The sequence below is a fragment of the Podarcis raffonei genome, chromosome 5, assembly GCF_027172205.1.
Source record: "Podarcis raffonei isolate rPodRaf1 chromosome 5, rPodRaf1.pri, whole genome shotgun sequence".
NCBI lineage: Eukaryota > Metazoa > Chordata > Lepidosauria > Squamata > Lacertidae > Podarcis > Podarcis raffonei.
In genome coordinates, this window is record NC_070606.1 from 65,423,782 (window position 1) to 65,442,815 (window position 19,034).

At 43.4% G+C, this 19,034-nt stretch overlaps 1 protein-coding gene across 1 annotated transcript in view; it reads left to right on the forward strand.

Annotated features, from left to right (window-relative positions):
- Nucleotides 1–1,246: 1,246 nt before the first annotated feature.
- Nucleotides 1,247–19,034, forward strand: part of KY (kyphoscoliosis peptidase) — a 29,444-nt gene continuing 11,656 nt past the window's right edge. Inside the window, exons 1-7 of the mRNA XM_053389857.1 lie at nt 1,247–1,653; nt 6,500–6,550; nt 8,349–8,396; nt 10,437–10,511; nt 11,757–11,813; nt 15,767–15,849; nt 18,151–18,259. Of these exons, the coding sequence (XP_053245832.1) occupies nt 1,512–1,653; nt 6,500–6,550; nt 8,349–8,396; nt 10,437–10,511; nt 11,757–11,813; nt 15,767–15,849; nt 18,151–18,259 (565 nt within the window). The 5' untranslated portion in view covers nt 1,247–1,511. The remainder of the gene's footprint in view (nt 1,654–6,499; nt 6,551–8,348; nt 8,397–10,436; nt 10,512–11,756; nt 11,814–15,766; nt 15,850–18,150; nt 18,260–19,034) is intronic.

Consider the following 19,034-nt stretch of genomic DNA (forward strand, 5'->3'; position numbering starts at 1 on the left):
TTGTTTGTTTGTTTTGACTATGGCAGACCAACACGGCTACCTATCTGTATCCATAAAGGGAGTTGCTTTTATTGGTTTCATATTCTTTTATGATTTTGACTCTTTCTCACAGAACCTCTTTTCTGCCAGCCATGATGGCTACAGTCTCCTGTTTTAAAGGTAGTATATCTCCAAGTATCAGTTGCTGGTGGATGATAATGGGAGATGAGCAGATTGCTGAAAACGTCTTGCCTTTATGCCCTGCAGGAGTCTTCCAAGAAACACACAGAAATTATACATGTGAACAATTATTGCACCTGATTCTAGCACCAACTGTCACTTGAGGACCATGGGGTGGTAGCATTTAAGCCCAGGATGGCTTGCAATCAGTTTCATGGGTTTGCATTCATACATTGAATGAGGGCTGCAGAAGTTCAAAAACTATCTAGCTGTGTTGCACCGTCCTCCAGCCCACAGGTGTTCCCATCCAAACCCCTGCCACCCCCAAGACGATGAGCCAAACATTGCTCAGCTGCCAGCTCGGACTGTGACAGGATGGAGGTCCGGGATATATTTAGAAAGAACTCTTATGCCAGCACACTCTCCCCATTACGGCAGCCGGCTAAACTAGGTCGCTCATAATTGCTATACCATACTGCCAGTGCTTCTATTTGCTGGACTGGGAGCTGGTAAAAATTGTTGACATTTCCACCTTTCCATGTTCTCTGCCTGCAGTTGCAATGAGACTGAATGGCAAAGCACACAAGTTGCTGCAGAAAAAGTGAATTGCTTGAGAAACTGAATGGGTGTTTTTGATGGGCAATTGCTATTACTGCTGCTGCTGTTAATACGATATTTTAGAAACCAGGTTGCTTCTGAAAATAATTGGGATTGCTCATTTTATCTGAAACAAGTACCCCAGGATGTGACATCAAAAACTTCCATTCACCAAAAGTATCCCTATTGTTACTTTATTTTTTGCTGCTTTTAAATAATTGACCACCCCCCCTCCCCGCAGTCTCGTTTTAAGTTTCCACATTGGGTTTGGCAATCCAGCAGAAGTCCTTTTAGGGGGTATGCAGGCTTCACAAAGCAAATTCTCCGAGAGCAACAGTGGTGTTAGCGGGATTTACATGTGAGCAAGGGCTTAATGCTGAAAGGGCAGCCAGAAGGGAGGGGGTTCGAAAAGAACATGTTCTGAAACTAGACCCCTATCTCTATCTCTCCCTCTCTCCCTCCCTCCCTCCCTCTCTCTCCAAAATGTGTCTCCTTCCTCAGGTTTAGGAAATGGATCCCTGCTGGGATTTCCTTTCAAAGGTGACTTGTAACCTACTCATTAGGGTAGATTTCTGCCGGGTACCCACAAACAGTGCCTTTGGCAGGGTCAGCCAAAAGTCGTGCGTGTGTTTTGCGTGCATGTCTGTACGGGTGTGCAATTTGGGTGAGGGGTAGAAAATACCCAGGGCACTTGGCGGCTGTAGCAGCAGTAGCATTAGGACTTCTAAGAGGAAGGCAGGAGAGGCAATGCTCTGATGGGGACTATGGAGTTTCAGAAAGACCCCAGTGCAGTAGCCCTAGAAATGCTCTTGATAGTCCAGCCCGAGAAGAGGAAGATGGTGCAGAGGCTGCAGATGGACAGACAGACGGAGAGCCACGCTTCACATCAAAGCGAAGGTAAAGAAATCTGTGTTGGCTGGTTAGCTTGCAAGGATGGGAAGTGCAAACAAATTCGGTGGCAAGGGTTTAACTTTGCAGGATGAAAGTGGTAGGAGGGGGGAATAAAGGGAAGGAGGGAGCTATTTTTGCACATGCACTCCCACAAACAAGTTTTAACAAAACATGGGTATTCCCTTTGTCTGAGCTGCTTTTGCAAACTTTCAGCTTAGCTCCCTCCTACCAACCTTCCCGTGAAAATTGTTGTGAACCACCCTGTGAACTTTGAATGGTGGATGAAATAATAATAATAATAATAATAATAATAATAATAATAATAATAATAATATAACAACAACAACAAGGGGAAACACTGTTCCTGTTGCATCTCCATCTGGGAAGAAGCCTCTGCAGCAGCACATAGGGCATAAGCACAGCATTGTGCATAGTTACTGTGAAGGCAATGTCTTCACATTGTCCCTTCTCAATGTGAGAAATTTTACAGTGTGAGAAACCTCCAAAGTTGTCATTCAGAAAATGTTCCCCATCTGCAGACAGAACCAGTGACGGGAGCTGCTGAAACAGACAGTGATTCTGTAATTCAATCTCCTGTCTGTTGCCATCATAAACAAAGAGAACAAATGCTTGCAGTGTGTGTCTGTGTGTGCTAGCATGCATGTGTGTAATACAAGGAACTTTAGTATATAGCCTGATGCACCTTTTGCAGGGGGCATAATTGTAATGGTGACCTAAGTACTCTCCTTTCACAGTACAGAAACCAGTGAAATGGGTGACCTCAGAAAAATAATAGGAGCAGCTGTAGTAATATAATATGATAATAATAGGATATTGCAACTGGGAAGAACAGGCATTTCCAGTTGCTAGGGTATGAGGGGAGTTCATTTGTTATTCAGTGTATATCATTCTCCCCACAATATTTCTTCCCTCACTACAATACTGTGAGGTAGATTAGGCTAAGAGTGAGACTGGTCCAAGATCACCCATTGATAATACAGTGGTAACTCAGGATGCGAACGGGATCCGTTCCGGAGCCCCGTTCGCATCCCAAACAGAACGTAAGACGCGATAGTGCGTCTGTGCGTGTGCGGGTCGCGTTTTGCCACTTCCGCGCATGTGCATGATGTCATTTTGACCGTCTGCACATGCACAAGCGGTGAAACCCGGAAGTAACACACTCTGTTACTTCTGGGTCGCCGCGGAGCGCAACCCGAAAGCGCTCAACCTGAAGCGTATTTATCCCGAGGTATGACTGCATACATCACACATATTTAATGCTGAAATGTGCTGTATAGCATTCAACACTCTAATACGGTAGATCAATGTTATTGTCCCTTTATTACAAATGGAGAGTGAGTGAATAGTGGCTTGCTTAAGGCCACTTTGTGAGTTCATGACTGAGGTAAAAATTGGTAAAATTTGAACCACCATCTTACCCACTACTACTAATTTTGTCCCTTTCTCCAAGAAACTCAGAAGCGACATACAACACTAGAATTTTGCACCACTTCAGCTACACTGAGGCAGCCCAGTTGCTAGGGAAGAGAAAGCGCCTACATACTATATACATAGGTACAATGCCTACATATACCGTAAACAAGAGCACAATGCGCAACCTTCCCAGAACATCCTAGACTGCCACAACAAAGAGCAGCCTATTGGGAAATGAAATGCTCAAGATTTTAATGGTGATGCATCACTGTGGAATTATTAGGAGAGAAGAGAATTGTTGGGAAGGCTGTGGCCCTTGTGCCTGCTCAATCTGCTGTCCAGGTGATGGACAATGTCAGGACCTCTACTCTCCCTTCTTGGGGATCTTTACCTTTCAGCTGGACTTAGGCCAGGCAGCCTTTCAAACACATTGTCACGCTGATAGTAGCTCTGGGGAAGGGAGTTGTGTGTGACTGATTCCTTAAATTCCACCTTGACCACTGAGAACTTCACAGAGATGGGGCACTTCTCTTGATTGCCCACATCCCTGAAGTTCATTTGGCCTTCACCAAGGACCAAGCCTATCTTGTGGCAGACCCTGCCCTGTGGCCCTCCCCACTAATAAAGGTTCAGCAGGAATCATGCCTCCCTTTTTTGAGACATCTTTTGAAAATTGTACTGTTTGTTCAGGCCTTTACAATAGGAAGTTTCTTTTCTGACCCATCAGTATTTATTGATATTTTTGTTGATGTTTTTATACTGTTATTATGGATACTTTTGTTGATTTGATTCTCCTATGTTGCACACTCTCTTGATATTTTTTATGAAAGTGTGGATTATAAATCATCAAATAAATAAGGGGGGTGGAAATATTAGGTTCCCTGTCCCCACCCCCTTCTCCCTGCCATGCATCATGTCTCCATTCAAAATAGGGGAGACCTGCAAGTGTTTTTAGGGAAAAAAGAGCAAGATTATTTTGGGAGCTCCATGTCTAGCTGGAATGAGTAGAGGGCTTGAGGAGAGAAGCTCAAGTAGGGTAAGCAGAGGATGCAAGGAAGATTCAGCTTCTCCCACCCTACCCAGCCACCTCTCTTGCTCATTAAATTGTATTTCTTAACTCTTGCTTTCTTTGTGAGTGGAGCAGATGTAGGAGTTGTGTTAAAGAAAAACAATGACATGTTAAAGCAAATGCAAATTCTGTGCTAGATTGTCGCCATTATTTGTTTATTTTTTTATTGGTCTTTCAATAATATATACATATGGTATAAAGTCACAAAATAGAAATTGAATATAAAAAGAAATACTAAAACAACACACATACACTCCACTCCAATAGGTAGGCAAGTCATCGTTTTTATTCTTAGGTACAGTTAATGTTGCATTCATTTTGTGTTGTTCCTGCAGAGTGCAATGTCAGAATAATGTCACTATTTTCAATGGCCAGAAGAGATTGAGATATCCAAGGACAAAGTTCAGAGCAGAAATATAAATGTAACATCCCAATTTGTGCTGATGCATTAGGTGTTTACGTGTTTCATAAACCTGATGTGTTGCGGCCATTATTTATAACGAAAACTGTCTGTCTGCAATATCAAGCCATTCCAAATTCCCTTAGGCAGGCTGTTCACTCATCACTCCGCCGTGGTGCCCTGGTCAGCTGCAGCGAGGTGGATCAGTCAAAGCACTCAGGGTTGTATGTTTGTTTCCAAACAAGGAAGAGTAGCAGGGATATGGTCACGAAACAAACACAGAAGGAGATTTTGGCCTTGAGAATGAGCCAACACATTTCAGAAGTTACCCTGGGGAGGTTTGGAGAGGGGTGGGAGTGTTTTTGTTCTAGCCAGCCCATTTGTTCATTCCTTCCTTTGGGAAAATGCTGTACATTTAATTTAAACTAACAGCTGCATACACACACCCTAGCATAGAAAGAGTTTGAAAAGGAATATATTGTTGCACAACATCCCAATCTCTGAGCAGTGTAAGATTCCAGGGCTTCAAATCATTTACCCACAGTTTGGTTTCCTTGGAATGAGGGGCAGGGAATTTTGTGGTGTCTGTTTGCCATATAGTTTATTTACACATATACACAGACTGAGGCTATGATGAAAGGGCTCATAGCATTAACACCCCAGAAGGACTTGCTTCTCCCATAGCCACAACCCTTGACATGACTATCACTCTCAGGCATCTACTTGCTTGTAGCCCAACCCACTCTCCCCACTCTGGCCTTTGACCTTCTCACTATCAGCCACTACCAGCCAATTCGCCCTCATGCGCAGAGCAGGTTCCTTCCTTATACTAAAGACCTAGGGCCATTACCAAGAAGCTAGCCTGGCTATTCCAACAACTGAATCCTCCATGAGATTTTAACCCTTGCTGGATCCAGGAATTAGAAGGGACTCGGGCATCCAGCCTAATTTTGCATGCGTGCACACACCAAAAAACCCCACACAGTTCTAGGCAAAATCTCCAAGCGCTCCAAAGCATTGACTTCTCTTTTGTCACCAGTTCTGCAAGACAGGCTGTGTCATGATCCTGTGATCACACCTTTATGGTGCCAGAGCAAGGCTTTCAATTCTTAGTGAAACCTCAGAGATCAAAGGGAGAGCTGAGCAGGACTTCAGTGCCTCCAGCTTCTCAGGATTTGCAGGAGGACAATAAGACTGTAACTCTGTACCCAGCTACCTGGGAACAAATCCCATGGAAGCCAGTGGGACTTAACTTCAGAGGAGACATCTAGAAGATTGCACTGTAAAAGATGAAAAATAAGCATACATATGCACATTTCTTTAATTTATGAAGGGAAACAATTCTAATTTCCTTAGCTCAGCCTTTTTAAAAACAACAACCACCCAGCTGAGAATTTGTCTTTGACTTCATCCAACTATTCATACCTTTGGGAGAACAGTGAGCTTTTGCAGGTATGCCTTAAGAGCAGTCCTAGTAGTAGATCATATACACAAAGGCTACTAGTGCTCTGTTGTTGTAGCTGTCCATGATTAAATACTCATCTAGGGGATGGTGAATTCATTTGCTAGTTGGACAAATCCAAAATGCTATGAGCAATATCTGATGTTAATCACGCTCAGAGTAGACCCATTGACTTGGGTAACTTAACTCCATTGATTGAAACTCCCTGCCTATTGAAATCAGTAGGTGCTATTGCGGTATTCATTTCAGTGCCTGTTTAAAACATTTTTGGTTTCCCAGGCATGAAAATGTTGACATGTTTTAATCAATTTTTAGTTCACTACTTATTTTAATTGTTTTTTTAAAGTTTTTAATTCATTGTTCTTAACTTCTTTGTTGATAATTTTAATATTTCTTGTAATCCACTTAAAGGTTTTGTTACAATCCAACAGTACATAATTTTTGTTAAATAAATAAATAACACAGTTTACTGGTTGTTGTTTTTTAGGCTTTCGAGGGGATGGCAATGGAAACAACAAACTAGGAAATGAGCTTCATGGTATGTCATTTTCTCTAAACCCTTTGAGTTTCCATGTGAGAAATGCAGTCCAGATCAGTGTATTCTAATACCCATTAAAGGCAGCCATACCATGTTGAGAGAGGCTGGGGTGGGTCTCTTGGAGGTTTAATCATTAGCTCCGTATATTTTGCTGCCTGAAATATAAGGTCCAAATGCTGTCACCACTCACAGAGGCTGCTCAGATATTGTAAACAACTGGCAATCTGCTGCCATTTAATGGCATTGCAAAATCTCACTCAACCTAATAGTAGAGCCGGTCCTGATGCCCATAGCACCATGGTGGCATTTGGAGAGCTAGCAATTTCTGTGCTGAAGGCAGTCTGGGGGAAAGAGCTTCCCAAGTCCCAAATTACAGAAACGGCCAAGTACAGATATTAGCAACCTGAATTAAGAAACACAAATATTAGGCCTTGTGCATAACTCTTCAATATTTTCCAAACTTAGTTCTCCAGCTGTTTTTGGACTACAACTCCCATCCTCCCTAGCTAGCAAGACCAGTAGTCAGGGATGATGGGAAATGAAGTTGAAAAGCAGCTGGAGACCAAGTTTGGGAAACATTGTGAGATAATTCCATTTTGCTCATCTCAAACCACAGTACAAGAGGCAGAGTCATTCTGCTCCTCATTCTATAAAAGATGCCCCAGAGCAGGAGTCCTAGCAAAGGAACTACCAAGAATCTGGGCATGAAATTTTCAGATCAGAGGGAAATAGGCTCTTTAGCTTTACAACCGGATCTAACAAGACTTTACAGCGGCTTCCACCAACTCATAGGTATTCACTGAAGATCTCCAGTTGTATTGCCAGAAATCTTCATGCACCAAGCATGGAGGTGTCAACAAATCAATTTCAGGCAGTGTAGCGAGATTACTGTACTTATGAAGTCTGACACCGTGAAGCAGCCGGTGCTCCTACAGTATTTCTGAATGCTATGATGCAACTGCAGATTGAGCCATATTAAAACAAACACATGGGCCGTCATCACACACATTGCAGTGATATCTCATCATCTTTCATGGGTCTGAGCCATGCCAGCCATAAGATACGTGGTACCCAGAATGGCAAACACATTGCTGAAATGCTCCAGCTTCTCTCTGGGGACTGCCAATATACTGATCTTTGAAAGAAAAGGGATGCAACTCAGTGTGTCCATTGATGTAGACTGGTCTATCTTCCATGCTTGGGGGGGGGCTAGTATTTTAGATCAAAATTATATAAAACCATGGACCTGTTAAAATATGAGTGTATGTGTGTTCTGTGAATGCACAGAGTGGGGATTGAATCCATTATCCTTGCCGTCAAGTTGCATTCATCAAAAGTCGGAGCAGAGTCTACATATATACAATTACACAAATCATAGGATTATAGAGTTGGGTGGTACATCAAGGGTCATCTAGTCCAACCCCTTGCAATGCAGGAATCTCAGCTAAAGCATCCATGACAGATGGCAAAAGCTACTTTTCACAGTTATCTTACTTGTACCATGTACAAGTGTTGGCTCTATTCAGACCATGGGTTGGACATAAGGAGGTGATGTTCAATTTCAGTTGGAGAAGAACAGGCAACTGGTGTTTGGGAGGGGAAATGGAATGACCTATCCTGGAGGAGGGTATGGCTGGCTGGCTGGGACTTTAAACAGGAACACCCTGCTAATAATGATACTCTTCAATCTTTTGCCACTAGTCCAACTTGCATTTTCCCTGCTTTTGCATGGACTTATCACTTTCCCCCTGTTTCATAGGTTGTTTTCTTGTCACTAAAGCTTTCCTTCCATCACCAGGCCATGCAGCTCAGATGCAGCAAGTCATTACTTCCCGCTCTGCCCAAGGTATGTGATAAACCAATGAACTGTCTGATAGTGCCCTTTGCTACAAGTTACTGGGAGTAAGCTTTTACCTTAGAACATCATAAAATAGTGGAGCATTTAGAGATGGTTGAACAGAGCAAAAAATGGCATACTATTTTAGAAAATCACCATGACCAGATGTTACAAAATTACAGAGGTTGAAAGAAGAAAAAACCCTCAATAAAATTAATCTCTGAAAGCAGGATTAAGATGAGGGAAGGCCTACTTAAAAAAAAATCCTGCATGCCTGATCAATCTACCGGTAAATATGCCTGAGGGAGGCAAAATGTAGTTGCTAAAGGAGTATGTAATGCAATCTCAAAAGCATTTTAAACTACTTTTTTCCTGATGATTTCCCATTATAACAATAAATACTTAAAGATCCAAAATTATAGAACTTCTATTCATTTTTTTAAAAAGTTTGCATTATAAAATGAAGAAAAAACAGACATATTTCAATAATCTAGCATTCTGTCTTCATAAGCAGTCTGTCAGATGCCCCTCGGATAGGGCTGCCATATGTCTGGATTTTCCTGGACATTACCAGGATTTCAAAAGCGGAATTGATGTCAGAAGGGCAGTGTTTTGTCCTGGATCTTAGGCAAGTCAAAAAAATCATGTTTTTTGGTGTTTTTGTAAAACAAAACAAAAAACAACTCAACTTTCAGGGTGTCCTGGTTTTTGCTTTGTGACAACCCTACCCTTGGAGGAAGAACATTATACAGATAGTTTTCTAATCCTCCAAAAGAGAATGGCCATCATGAAGTGATATAGCACATTCTTTGCATGCAATGTTCACAGATTCAATTCCTGCAATCCCCAGTAGGTCCCTCAGAAAACTCCTATAGCTATGCCCACCAAAGCAGCCATTTTATGAATGGGCTGCTTTCCATGGCAGCCATATTGTGAGTGTCCACTGCTTTTTCTCAAAATTCCCTTGCACTAGATAGACCAGTGATTTGACTTGTCGTTAGGCAGCTTCCTATGATCTTCTTAGAGGCTACCCCCATCCCACGACTTTTTGCTGCAAATCTGCTCCTCAAAAAAAAATAATAAATTGCAAGCCCAATTGTAAGCCATACCTTGTGGAGAAAGAGTAGAAAAGATTCTACTAAACTAAAAGAGAACTGGAAGAAGTAAGAATGAAGGACTGACAGGGCAATTACTTGACTTCATTGTCTGCAAAGAAACTTCAGAACATCTGTTAAGTGCCCAGAGGCTCCCAGTCAAATTTCTCTGTTTGATGAGGAAATATCAAACACAAAGGGGTATACAACTGTCAAAATATGTCTTGATTGAAGAAAGTCCCTCATGGTTCCCTTCTAAGAGAGGCTGAGAAATGAGAATTGGCTTGAGGTAGTTATACATCTGAACTTTTGAATAGCTTATAGTGAAAGCAAGCATAAAGGAAGCATATTTATGTGGGTAGCCAGCTCATAAACTTTCTAAACAGAGTGTTGCCCCCTCTGCAGAGGAAGCTGTGTGGATTCAAAGCACTAGAGGAAGGATTTTGAATCCACACAGCTTCCTCCAGCCGCCTTGTCTGCACCAGACAGCTCCTGACAGCAAACTCTCTAGTGTACCAATCCTCCCACTTGCAAAGGAACAATTCCTTTCAGTTCCTGATTGTTCTGGATTGTCCTGGTTGTGACTTGGAAAAATGGCCTTTTCCGCCATTTTGTTTCGTATGGGAATGTAACCAGTGTTGCACAAATGGACACCTGCTTGTTTAAGAGGGCTTTCCAGCTGTCTTTCTCCCCACTGCAACCCCTTTGCCCCTTGAAGGCCTGGAATGTGGCACAGGGAGTGGTAGCGGGAGGAGAGAATCACCCAAAACTACTTTCATTCCCACTATCATTGCAGCTCTTAGCATTTTGGGGTTTCAGTAGGAAGGAGGAATGCAGGATTATCCTAAGACTTTCATCCTTGGGCTCTCACTGCCTTGGATGCAAGGCATGATGCTTACATGCTGAATTACGTTTCCCGGTACTGACCAGCTTCAAAAATTCTTGCTTGTTTCAGGAACCCACGTGACAGTAGAAGTACATGCTAGAAATTCTACCCCACAGTTGTTCAAAAAACTCTCCTTTGGGAAAGGTATGCCACTTTTAAAAATCAATATTTTGTTTTGGAACAATTCTTACACATTTATTTTTATTGTTCCCTTGTTCTCGCAACAATAAAAATAAATTGACTGGTTCCTTGATAAACGCAAAATATCTCAAATTATATGCAGGAGCTCATGTTACGCTGTAGTAAAGAAACTGAGCTATGAAAGAGGGAGTCCTCAAATCTTCTGCGCACTCGCTAGGTAGCCTTAGGAAAGACATTTTCTCTTATCCACAATTCCTCCACTGTGATATGTGGGATATTAATAGTGGCCTACCTTCGCAGATGGTCTGATGGTCACGACACCAGACCCCACATATACAGCAATCACCCTAACCGAGGAACTCAACACATTCGCAGTGGTGTTGGGCTTACAAGTAAACTTTGCCAAGTCCGAGGCTATGTGTTTCAACACCCCACCTCATATACAAAAAGAATTTTCCAACATCACAAAGATAAAAATCTGCCGTGTCAAATTCAGATACTTAGAGGTACAAATAACCAGAAACCTCAACAAACTATACCTCCACAACTACAAAGCCCTGTGGTGACAAATTAACAATGACCTGAGCAGATGGAACCATATTATCTTCACTCTGTCAGATAAAATAGCCATGATCAAAATGATCACCCTTCCAAAATTGACCTACCTATTCCATACCCTTCCAATCTGGATTCCACCAACCCAACTCCACTAATGGCAGAAAAGAATACACTCGTTTATTTTCTCATACAAAAAGCTCCAGTCACTTTTGCACTTTTATTATTGGAGAATTGTTCCATCTTTGTAGGGCCAATTTCCCAACCTTTCCTCTTACTATATTTAGTAGTAGAGAGGGAGAAAGAGAGCGAGAAGTAAATAAGTAAAATCTTCCACATATGAGACTATACTCAAGCCCTTTAAAATGGTTTGGGCATATTAGTGAGCTGATGTCCCAGAGATGATGGGAACACAAATAGTTGAGAGTTCAACATATGTCCTCAACTCATGGCAAAAGAAACACCTGCAGCATGCTTTTCACGTGATCATATGTTCATGGCTGCCACACCACACTGAGACTAGGGAAATGCCATGTGGGGTTTTAGTGTGATGACCTCTTGAACAAATCAGTGTCAATTAATTAAGTGCTTGTTCTGTAGGCCTCCTCTCCTTTCTCACTTCTCTTTCGTCTTTCTACTTCAATTCATTTTACATCCGTTCACCTATCTCACATGCTTTTCACAATTTCATAGGTTTTCCGGAGAACAGAAAACGCAGACCCCGTCCACCGGGTTTGAAAGACCAGCATGGTAACTATAGAGTTGTTTTATACCATCGTTCCTACTCCTACAGTACAGATTTCACAGCAGAAACAACAATATACAAAATGGGAAGCATCCTTTTAAGAAAAAAAATGCACACACAAAACAAATGGAGTTGAGAGTAAAGTTTGCATTCAGCACCCAAGGCTGCCCATGTGGTGCTCCTTGCCACATGTTCACCATTGGACAGTTTTTCTGTGCTGCCAGCTCTGTTATCTTTGAAGCGGTTTGGGAACTGACTTGACAGCACTTTCCATCTGTTTAGATGGCAATCCTCATGAGCAGCAGCAACAGCATTGTTGCCGCCCACATTTAAATCAGATGGCTTTCCCCAAAGGACCCTGGGAACTGTAGTTTATCTTTCCCAGAGCTACAGCTCCCAGAAACCCTAACAAACCACAGGATTCTTTGGGGGAAGTAATATGCTTTTAAAAAATTGTGTATGCAGCATGGAACAAGGGGTGAGTCCTCTCTGATGACTCAAAGCAAGGATGCTGGTGCCGATGAGTTCCAGGAGGCTAAACTTACTAAGCTTTTGAAAATGCCATCAATGCATTGGCAATTTGGCTGAGAAGGAAATCCTGCTCTCAGATTACACCTCCGCATTTCTTAGTTACAAATACAGCTGATTATTAGGGAGTGAACGTATAAAGCACAGCAGCCATGGTAGAGATCAGCATCTGGCATCCTAGGCCACTGCCCCAGTGTTCCAGCGGGGTCCACCAGCACTTACGCCTGCATTGGACCCTCCATCTTGAGCATCTGGGCCTGTGAGCCTCCATTTTAATGTCCCACAGCACCCTGAAGTGAACACTCCATTGCACGCCACCCCAGTCCCCAAGTGGTGTGAGTCCAGGTTCTTACCCAAGGTTTGTGTTTCCTTTGGAATGAGGCACAGCAGAGACTGTAGTGTCTTTATGATACGTAGTTTATATACACATATATAAGCAACCTGAGCCTATGATAGAGAGACTTCACAGCATTAACACCCCAAGAGGGCCTTGCTTCACCGTTAGCCACAGCCTTTAATTCCTGCAGAAACCAAACATCTTTCTCTGCTTTGCCTCTAGTGTAAGGTTACTAAAAAAAATTCAGTGAATCCGGGGACACTTTTCAACTTCAATTGATTTTGTATGGGGACTGATTTGTAAATCCTGGGACTATCCCCGGGAAATGGGGACGTCTAGTAACCTTACTCTAGTGTTTAGCTCACATCACCCAACTTTCAACTCTGCCTTTGGCCTTCTAACTACCCACCCATTTGCTATCTCACACAAAACCCTTTCCTTTGTTCTGTTTAATGGCCCATCACCCAAGCTGACACCTCACCAAGAAGCTAGCCTGGCTATTACAAGAATTAGAAGGGGTTCAGGCATTCAGCCTACTCCCCGCCCCCAAAACCCATGTAACAGCTACATGAAGTGCTCTAGAGCATTATGGTGAAATAAAATGGCAGTGCCTGGCCTCTCCTGGAGTGCTGTTTCTGTCACCACCGCCAAGTACAGCTTAGGGAGCCCACCAGTGTAAGAGCGGCCCACAAGATGGTACTCTGCCCAGAAACCCCTCCAGCCTGGAGCCAGTCCTTGTGGAGATACAACCTCACTTTGTTGATGGCAAGGTGTGTGCCTCACCATAACCTGACCACGCACAGCCCTTTTCGGAAGTTTGATGGGCAAGTGTTTTAGCTGAGCATGCTGCTTTTAAGATAGGCCTCCAATTAAACATTCGAAATTGGTATAGTCAGTGCCTGCCAATGTTATTTGTGCTTAAATATTGCCTTGCTCCCGTTTGCACAGCATATCGGAGGCCTAGTACACAATTCTGGCTGCTAATGGTAACAGTGTGTGACTGTAAGAGTTATTGTGAATTCTGCAGCTGTAGGGAGCCTTTTCAGTTATAGCCTGACAAAGACTAAAACTGATCACCAATTTGAAGAAACTACCCGCTCCCAAATGGCAAAAAAGTAATTTTCTGAGCTGTATAGAGCAGGAACCTTTTAAGTGCGTAAATCTGCTTTAGCTCTCTTTAGGTCAGTGTAATAGCCCTCTTCAGCGAAAGGCCAGATAAACAAACAAGCCTGTTAAAGAGACAGATGCCTTGTGCTTGAGTGCTGGTTTGAGACAGACAGATGGCTGTTCGGTACATTAGGTGACAGCACACACCCTCTTGCCTGTGGTTGCTCCATCACTAATCACAGTCTGGAAATGAGGTTGAACCAAGCCTGAGGAATAGTGAGACACACGGGCTTCTGACACTAGGCTTTTTTCAGCTGTGCCTGCCCATTCCCCAAAGGTCAGACACAGCAGAAAAGGTGTGTTAGGGATGGAGACAGAGCAAGAGAGTCGTGTGCTACTTGGCTTTAAAATCAGGAGAGGTGTGACACAGTTAGACTACTCCTGGACATTGTTCCTGGGCCCGTGAAGCTGCCAATTTGCAGTAGAGACTATTTAGCACCCAAGTGCATCAGCTGATGTATAGCTGATTCACACAACACAGCATAGATGGCTTGTGTTGGCTGTGCATCTGTGAACAGTCAACTTAATGGCTATATAAATCTGATCCTCTGCAGATCTGTCAGAACATTTGGGCCCAACCAGATGCCTCTGGGAAGCTCAGAAGCAGGGAATTGAGGCAATCAGCCTCTCCTACTGTGGCCTGTCATTCAGTGGCAGTGGTGGCTGATGGGGCAGAAAGCAGGGAGGACAAGAACCAGAGCCCATTACAGGTGGAGCCAGAACCAACGAGAGGCAGAGGCAGCTATTTCTAGTTTTGTCTCCATCCTCCACCTTGCTGAGTCCCAAGAGAGCAACACGAAGGAGGAGGAAACTGACAGGCAGTACCACCCCCTGGACTGGCTGTAAATAAGGCAGTTAGGTGGGGCTGGCTGAGGGCAGACTGGGGTTGGTGCAGCAGTGCCCAATTTTGCCTAATGGAGCAGCTGCCCCTTGAGCCATGATGCCCAACAACCATTGGCAGACCTATCCTGTATCAATTTGCGTAATCCCCTTTAAAGTGACCTAAGCTAGTGGCCATCATGAACACAATCCTATGCATGTCTACTCAGCTATAATACCTATTCAAATTGCTTTAGTCCCAGGACATAGTGCATAGGATTTCGGGCATAGGCTGTTTACATGAAGCGATAGCCTGTGTAGGTAGGGATGCACATGGTTGCATAGGGAAAATGTTTATACCAATCTGATCAGTTCTGATTCCATCTTTGTGTTCTGCATGTGTTGCAGCTGATGCAAATCTCATCCATTGCTTAGCCTTTTGGTCCCCGCTTAATCAGGAAACCTTTTGCCTCCCCTTTGTGCCTTAATGTTTATAAATTGGGAAGAGGTGCGCAAAGCCAATGCAGTACAGGCAACTCCCCATTTACACGGGGGCTATGTTCTGAGGCACTTTGTGTTTACGTGAAACTATATATATTGGGAACAACATTGAAAAAACCTGCAAACACCCTCCAAACCTCCAGAGGCCTCAATGGTTGCCGCAAGGACTCCTGGGATTGTGTGATCGAACCCAGCCCTCCTGCCCAGCATGATATCAGTTGATTGACAAGTGGGCGTGGTTTGGGAGGCATGGCCTCACAGGCCAAATTGGACCCCCTGCTAGAGCACAACTGGCACATAGGCTGGAGTTTCCTCATTCCTAGTTCATGTATAAACTTACCTGCTCAGTGCTCCATGCATCTGATGAAACAGCCTCTGGGCAAAGAAAGCTTATGCCACTATATATTTATTAGCCTTTTCAGTTGCTAGTGGACTTTTATTTATTTTTACATAATGAATGGAGGGAAACTTAAACTATTGTAAACCTTGCATGTGAAAACGATTTTAGTATAGATCTGGTTTATGCTTGCTAGAGCGTTTGTCCAGCTGAAATGTTTCTTCCTTTCCAGAATAATTATTACCAATGACATGTGTTTTTTCTCCTAGCTTACCCATGGGACAAGTCATGCTTGAAATCCATACCTTTTGACCTAAAGGACTTTGAGAAATTGGATGCATATGCAACAAAGGTAAAAACATAAATGGAGGTCATGACATCATGAATTCAAACTCTGCTTCCCATCATTTCTAAAACTCCAGCACCAGATACATACTGCATATATTCTAGTAATTACACAATGGAATGCTTGTGGAATTTGGTTGTCTGAATGATCAGATATATCAGTTCAATTATTATTTTTTACAACACTTTGTGCAAAAAGCTACATGGCTGCTGGTAAATATGCTGAGAAGCCAAGTGTGTGCTGAATTAAAAACCAGTAAGCAGAGTGTAAATTTAAATATTTTAAATAAAAATAATAACCACTTTGGGGGGAAAAGATTACAGGAACTGGCCTTTAACATAAATTCATGATCCTTGGAATTGGGTTATGGACTGAGTTATCTATGCAGAATACTCTGCAATCATCATCACATTTTTGATGAAGTCTGATATTGCTCATATCAACTCCTTCAGACAACCTCTTCCACTTGAATAGTGGGCAAAACACAAACAGTCCTTTGAATTTCATTTGTGTGTTCCTGAGGTGTCTTTCAGATTCTGCATTAAGAATACCCTTCCGCAATCATCTGAATGGAACTCTTCCCTCCTTATCCCAAGCTACCTTAGACCAAGTACTGCCAGCTCTGACTGGAAGCAGTTCTCCATTTGAAAGAGACATTTCAAATTACTTGCTGCCTCACCCTTCCTCAACCCAGTGGCGTAGCGTGGGTTGTCAGCACCCGGGGCAAGGCAAGTAATTTGCGCCCCCAACCCGTGGATTTGCGCCCCCAACCCGTGGATTTGCGCCCCCTAACCCTAACCCCCAGATGTTGTGCCCGGTGCGGCCGGCCCCCCCTGCACCCCCCACGCTACGCCACTGCCCCAACCTAGTGCTTTCCAGAAGTTGTGGAGACCATCAGCCCCAAGAGAGTGTGGCCAATGATGAAGGGTGATGGGAATTGCAGTCCAACAACATCTGGAGGACCCTAGTCTGTGGAAGGCTGGTCCTTTGAACAGGAGATGTGAGGCATTGGACCTGCAAAGCAAGTGCTCTACTAATGAGTAATGATCCCTTTCCCTTGTAATTCCTCAAATGATATTTCCCTGAGGAAGCACATCCAAATGTTTTGCTTTGGGCAAAATCTGAGGACAACCTTAAAAGCTGCTGAGAAACTCCACAAGTCTTATCAAAATGTTGTTTGGCTTCCCTCAGATGTTTCACTTCAGGAGGAGCTCCAAAATTTGCTTCCAATTTCACTTTGGACAAAAATTTCACTGGCAACTCCATAAACAACTTGCTAAATATTTCTCACAAGACAGTATCAGCCCAGGATGAGGTGTCCGCTGAGTATGTGGCTTCCAGATCTTTTAGAACAGATACAACACACTTTCATTGGCTGGCAAAGGAAATTGTACAGTAACAGAATCTCATATTGGCCTGAGGGTTGAGCAGGTCTGGCTGACAACCATCATACCATGTGAAAGGAAGCAGTTTAAATAGAATCTAGTTATAGAATAGTGTCTAAAGGTATCTGAAGGGCATACGCGCGATAGGAGAGAGTAACCCTACCCAATAATATGTTTGAAGCTTGTAAAAGACTTGCTTCTTAAAACACAGCAAGCTGCCAAGAACAGCATGATGAAGCTGAGGAAAACCCTGTTCTGAGTGCCTTATGCCAGCCTGCTGACTAATAGATACGGCTTCTAAACAAACAAACAGAAAATGGCTCCTAAAACCATCCTGAGCCAAACTGTAACCCAGGTGTAGGGAACCTTTGGCCGCCCAGACATTGCTGAACTACAACTCTGTTTGTTGAACATGCCATATGACCAGAGATGGCGCAAGCTGTAGTTCTGCTGAGATCCAGTGTGGTGTAGTGGTTAAGAGCGGTAGACTTGTAATCTGGGGAACCAGGTTCGCATCTCCGCTCCTCCACATGCAGCTGCTGGGTAACCTTGGGCTAGTTACACTTCTTTAACGTCTCTCAGCCCCACTCACTTCACAGAGTGTTTGTTGTGGGGGAGAAAGGGAAAGAAGAATGGTAGCCGCTTTGAGACTCCTTCGGGTAGTGATAAAGCGGGATATCAAATCCAAACTCTTCTTCTTCTTCTTCTTCTGCAACCTCCAAAGGGCCACAGGTTCCCCACACCTGTAAGCTAATGTGCTTTCTGTGAAACATAGCAGAGATTTGGTTGATGAAGTCAATGGTTCTGCCAAGTAGTGGACCCTAAGAGAGATCCTCTAAATTTTGTAGGAAGGCAGAAAAGGTAACCAACCTTCACAGCTGGTTTGAAATCACCAGTTATCCACTTTATTCGTATAATACAGGTGACTGCCAAGAGTACTGTGGAGGAGCTAGTGAAAACCTTGCTTCGTGTAGCACGTACCGACCTGGAAAAGGTTAGGGCCATTTGGACATGGATATGCCATCATATAGGTAAGCAGAGGATGCCATCATTTCCTGGAACCTGTGGATAATGCTGAACAGTTGTTTGCCTTTCACTGTGGTTCTAGAGCCCAGTTTACACATTGTGTTGGCAATAGAGGGAGGGAGAATGTCAAGAAAATGCACCAGGCCTGGAAAAATCTGAATTTTAAGAAACTCTGAAATGTTTTTACCACCACTGCAAAAAGTGCTCTATGTCAATAATCTTCTCACTCATATACCTTTCAGAGAACTGTCCCTTCCCAGAAAACACTTATGTAAATTATTGTCTTCCCTTGGGCCATTCTTTCCCAATTCAAGTTTGGCGCAGCTGTGAAAATTGTGACACCACAGAAGGCTCTTAGTACTATTTATGAAACAAATGACAGTTGATTCATACTAGATTGGATTTGTATTGGTGCCTATAGCTTTTCTCCTGCAAGGAGGAAAAAGTAACAATTTGGAGTGGGAACTGGCCAAAGGAGAAAGGGTTGAACAGTTCTTCTCCCTTAGGATGCAATTCTATGGTATCTGGGCAGAGAGGAAGGTCCTTCTTGAAAACCCCCTCCCAGGCAGTGCAGGAAGAATTGTCACTGGGGCTTTCCAGCTGAGGTCCAGTGAGAGAAAGCACTGGAAAGGGGTGCACCAGTGGTGGGTCACTGTGGGATTTGAAGCTGCTAGATCCAAAACCCTCCCATTCTCCAACCAACACCCCACCAACACAGGGAGGGAAAGTACATCAACCCATGGACTGGTGTCCTAGAAAAAAGCAAAAAGCCGCCCTGTC